At 36.0% G+C, this 5,662-nt stretch overlaps 1 protein-coding gene across 1 annotated transcript; it reads left to right on the forward strand.

Annotated features, from left to right (window-relative positions):
- Nucleotides 1-1,092: 1,092 nt before the first annotated feature.
- Nucleotides 1,093-5,539, forward strand: LOC121770880 (trimethyltridecatetraene synthase-like). Its single transcript, XM_042167666.1, has 3 exons — nt 1,093-2,056; nt 4,666-4,914; nt 5,063-5,539. Exons 1-3 carry the CDS (start codon nt 1,154-1,156, stop codon nt 5,444-5,446), a joined length of 1,536 nt encoding a protein of 511 aa, XP_042023600.1. The 5' UTR covers nt 1,093-1,153; the 3' UTR covers nt 5,447-5,539.
- Nucleotides 5,540-5,662: the final 123 nt, after the last annotated feature.

Below are 5,662 nucleotides of genomic sequence, written 5' to 3' on the forward strand. Positions count from 1 at the left end.
CCGCTTGTCCCAATCAGCGCGTCGTTCCAAGTTTGCGACCCGGCGATCCATCTTATCGAAGCGCGCGTTCAATTGCTCAAACCCTAGCGTGATCGGGTCCGTCGATTGAGGCCTACCTCCAATCTCGCCGATATTCCGCTGACGCATCGGCCCCAATTGCAGTGTTTCAGTCACCGGCACTTCGGACTCCATTAGATTTCGTTTTCACATATAATGATGAGTTTCGGGATGAAAGAATATGGAGGATTAGGTGTGGCCGTGGTGGTGGAGCTGCGGCTGATTGTTTTTCTTTCTTTTTTTTTTCTTTTTTTTTTCGACGGGGGCTGGGAAATAATTTGGGGGATACGGATGAACGAAGACGGAGGATGAGCTCTCAATGAAAGCACCAGTTGTTACGGACGTTCTCCGTAACGAGGCCGGATGGCTAACTTCTCGGAGAGATAAGGTGATCAAACCTTCGACGTGCTCGAAGGAAAGCTCACGAATTGCTGATTTTCGGACGTTCTCCGATGAACAACAATTTGGAAACGAAATATGATATTCTTGTTACTCAAGACAAGTTTGTGGAAAATAATATATTCATTGAATGAATAAAATGATAACATCCTATCCCTATTTATAATACTAGAATACTAGCTTAGGGAACAAGAAACAAATATACGAAAAGATATGTAAATCCCTAATATATCTAAACTAATTAATAATGATAATACTCGTATCACAAACGTAACTAGCCAGGACCAATAATTAATTAGCTATGGATCTATGATCTAGCTAGATATTAGTATATGAAATCCTATCAATTTTGATCGTTCTTTATTGAAGTGATTTAGATACTCAAGATCTATACAAACCCCCGAAGCTTCTCAACATGTTACATGTTCTCTCATTGACCAAATTAATTTTTGTTTTTAGCACAATGAGACTCACGAAATACTTTTTCTCCCAACTTTCAGAGACAATAATACCCCCCTAATTTTCTTGCAACATCCATCCATAAACCATAACTACTATTCCAAGTCAACTACCAAGCTCCAATTTAATTAAATACAATACCACTTACACCAAACATCTATAAATGAAAGCCCCATGGCCATATGCCACACCCTCTCATCCAAATCAACTTTCTCTCTCATCAATAAAATTTCACAAAATGGAAATCCAAATCCTTCGAATTTCAATAGTCCTAACTCTCACCATACTCACACTTCACATCCTTAAAAAAACCCTCCAAAACAACAAAACACTAAACCCCCCTCCCGGCCCGAAACCATGGCCCGTGATCGGCAATCTCAACCTAATCGGGCCGCTCCCTCACCACTCCCTCCACGACCTCTCCCAAAAATACGGCCCGATCATGCTCCTCAAATTTGGCTTGGCTCCCGTCGTCATCGGCTCCTCGGTCGCCGCCGCCAAGATCTTCCTCAAAACAATGGACCTCACCTTCGCCTCGCGGCCCAAAACCTCCGCCGGAAAATACACCACCTACAACTACTCCGACATCACGTGGTCCCCCTACGGCCCGTACTGGCGCCAGGCCCGAAAAATGTGCCTCATGGAGCTCTTCTCCGCGCGAAGGCTCGAGTCGTACGAGTACATTCGGGCCGAGGAGATGAGCTCGCTTCTTAAGGAAATTTTCGGGCTTTCGGGCCGGGCTTTTTTGCTCAAGGATTGCCTTTCGACGGTGAGCTTGAACGTGATAAGCAGGATGGTTTTGGGGCGGCGGTACTTGGACGGCAGCGAGAACGCCGTGGTTTCGCCGGAGGAGTTTAAGAAGATGTTGGATGAGTTGTTCTTGTTGAATGGGGTGTTGAATATTGGGGATTTGATTCCGTATGTCAATTTCTTGGATTTGCAAGGGTATGTGAAGAGGATGAAGGTCGTGAGTAAGAAGTTTGATCGGTTCTTGGAGCACGTGCTCGACGAGCACGAGGCGAGGAGGCGGGAGACGGCGGGGTACACGAGCCGGGACATGGTGGACGTGCTCCTCGAGCTCGCGGAGGATCCGACTTTGGAGGTGAAGCTCGAGAGGCACGGGGTGAAAGCGTTTACTCAGGTATGTGCTGTCGTTTGTGTATTCATGGATTTTGAGTTTGCATATCGTTAATGAAGAACGAGTCACATTAGAACCAGCGGCGGACACGGTAAGGAGCAGTTTATTTTTTAATGTTTTCTTCTTTTAAGTTTCTTAAAATTTTCAAAATTTATCCATAGCCCTTCCTAAAATTTTGCCGTAGGAGAGTATATTGTCCGGTGTTGATGAGTGGTAGGGGCTGAAAAATCTGAAAATTGGAGAGTTTGTAGAAAAAAATGGCTGCCGCAACTTGAAACTTGAAGAAAACAACTAGTTGTAATGTAAATTATTATTATAATAAAATATCGTACGCTCTCCTAAATAGGGATGATCTCTGAATATAATAATACTATAAAAAGTGACTTGTCTGGACTGTAAACTTGTAGAAGATTAATTATACTCCTAGTACTTCTTAGCTTGTGGTATAAATAAATGCTTAAAAATCCATCCCTTCTTCAATCAGCCTAGATTAAAACAATCCAGATTCATTATTTTTTATCACAACAATTTTTGGCGGTTGGCTTTAGTAATTTTAAAATTTCTCTTATATTTTTCTTGTGAATTCTATTATACAAAAAATGATTTTTAATAATTCTTTATAGTTATTTAATTATAAAAACTTGACAATAAAAAGTAGAGTTTGTAGTTTGGTCCGGTAGGTTCAAAACAACTACTCCCTCCGTCCCCTAATAGGAGTCGCTCTTTGACCGGGCACGAGTTTTAAGAAATGTAGAGAAAAGTTGGTTGAAAAAGTTAGTGGAATGTGGGACCCACATTTTTATATTGGTTTTATAATAAAATGTGAGTGGAGTGAGTTAATGGAATGTGAGGCCTACTACCATTTATGGTAAAAATGAAGAGTGACTCTTAATGGGGGACGGCCCAAAATGGAAATTAGCGACTCTTATTCGGGGACGGAGGGAGTATTAATTATCCTATTTTAATTTTTATTATACAAAATACTTTTTTCATTCATGAAATAATATCAGATTTTATCATTTTGATAAGTCTGCAATTTAAAATCGGATTCATTTTTTTGGATAAGTGAACCTGACACTCTACTAAATCATTATATTTATATTTCATTATATAAAACCAATATGTAAAAGTGAGACATTTATTCCGTTGACTTTTTCCCCTCACAGCGGGACTTTAAATTTGGACGGATAAAGTAACAATAGAGCCCCTGCCAAAATAAATTTCTGCGTCCGCCATTGATTAGAACTATAATGTTGATAGTACTTAGTAATGATTAAAGAAATACTCCCCCCGTCTCCAATTAGGAGTCACTCTTTGACCGGGCACGGGTTTTAAGGAAGTATTTGAATGTGTGGTGTAATAAATGGAGATAGGTAGTGGAATGTGAGACCTCTTTGACTTTTAGGCCATGTTTGGTTGTCAGGATTCTGTCTGGGAAAGTAATCTGATTCCTTAAATTTTAAATTCCTGTGCTTGTTTCCGTTTTTAATCAAACTGGAAAAATAATCAAAATCCTGAAACAAGGAAAGTTAGTGCAACTTTCCAGGATTCTGAATCCTAACTTTTCTTTGGTATTCTTTTTCCCAGTTTTAGGATTCTTACATATTTAATGTAATATAGTACAGTTTTATTATTATTATTATTATTATTATTATTATTATTATTATTATTATTATTATTATTATTATTATTATTATCACCATCATCATCGTCATTATTATTGTTATTATATATTACAATGTTTTAAAAATAATTTAAAAGTATAAACCATACTTAATTTCAGGATAATAAATAACTATAATTCAAATTATCATAATTATAACTATATTATTAATATTTAATTTTATTTTTCATTATCATAATAATAATAATAATTTATTAAATAATTAAATATAATTATAATTAAATAATAATATAATAATTATTAATTTATAAATTAGTAATTAACAATAAAATTGTAGTGAAATTTTAAATTATAAAATTTATTCAATTAAAATTAAGTAAATATAATGATAATAATAATAATAATCTTATTTATTATAATATTATTATATATTATGATGTATAATCCATATTTAAACTATCCATCGTAATAATAAATAAAATAATATAATTATTATCATTTGTAATTAATAATTTATTAAATAATATGTATTATTATTTTTTATAAATAAAAAATGATAAGTATATTTTTAGTTTAGTGTTTAAACCAAATATATACTTTCAAATCTTGATATTTTCCAAACACGGGAAAGTAAAGTTATTAGAAATCATATTCCCGGGATTCATTTTCCCAAGAATCATTTTCCTTGCCAATTTTACTTTCCCGCCAACCAAATATGGCCTTAGGGTATTTTTTATGTCCAAATATAGTAAGTAGGAAGAGTGACTATTAATCGGGGACGGACCGAAATGGAAAAGAGTGACTCTTAATCGGAGACGGAGGGACTATATAGTAGTGATTGAAGAAAGTAGATGGAGAGTAGGTCATAGGTGACAAAGGAAAGTCATTTTTAAGTAATAGAAAAAAATGTCTATTTTTCGTGAATAGATTGAGCAATTTATTTTAAAGTTATGTGTTATACTAACACTTTTTTATAATGTTGTTTTAGGATTTGTTAGCTGGTGGGACCGAGAGTTCGGCTGTGACAGTGGAGTGGGCGATCTCAGAATTGTTGAAAAAACCTGAAATTTTTAAGAAGGCGATAGAGGAGCTCGATCGGGTTATTGGGAAAAATAGGTGGGTAAAAGAGAATGATATACCTAGTCTCCCTTACGTGGAGGCAATTGTCAAGGAAACCATGAGGTTGCACCCGGTGGCACCATTGTTAGTGCCTCGTCTTGCCAGAGAAGATTGTAAGGTAATAATTTATTTATTAACTAATACTATAAAAAATATCAAATGTACCATTTATATTTAGTTGTAATGATCGTGGCTGTTGTTTTTATTATTATTTACATGAAAAAAGTCAATATCTTTTATTAGTAAAATGACATGTACATTTGTAGGTGGGTGAATATGACATCAAGAAGGGGACACAAGTGCTTGTGAATACATGGACAATTCAAAGAGATCCCTCCATATGGGAAAACCCAAGTGAATTTAATCCAGATAGATTCATAGGAAAGAATATTGATGTGAAGGGACAAGATTTCGAGCTCTTACCATTCGGGTCAGGCCGAAGAATGTGCCCGGGCTACGCGTTGGGTCTGAAGGTGATCCAATCAAGCTTAGCGAATTTACTGCACGGGTTCAATTGGAGTTTGCCGGATAAAATGACTCCCAAAGATTTGAACATGGAAGAGATTTTCGGGCTTTCGTGTCCTAGAAAATTTCCTCTTCTTGCTGTGGCTGAGCCTAGACTTCCACTTGACGTCTACAACTCTATGTGATTTTATGACCAAGTTTTTTACTAGCTTTTATGGCAATGTAATTGTGTTTTTAATTATGTGTTTTTTTTTAATAAAATGGTGCAGTTAATTTGATGATGACATGTTATATATGGATAGACAAGTAATAGAAAATTAAATCAGATGATCGACCAAGAATGGATAATTTATTTGCTAAAATTTGTTCAATTCCTAAAGGTCTACTCATGACAGCTCACG

The sequence above is a fragment of the Salvia splendens genome, chromosome 16 (assembly GCF_004379255.2).
Source record: "Salvia splendens isolate huo1 chromosome 16, SspV2, whole genome shotgun sequence".
Classification (NCBI taxonomy): Eukaryota; Viridiplantae; Streptophyta; class Magnoliopsida; order Lamiales; family Lamiaceae; genus Salvia; species Salvia splendens.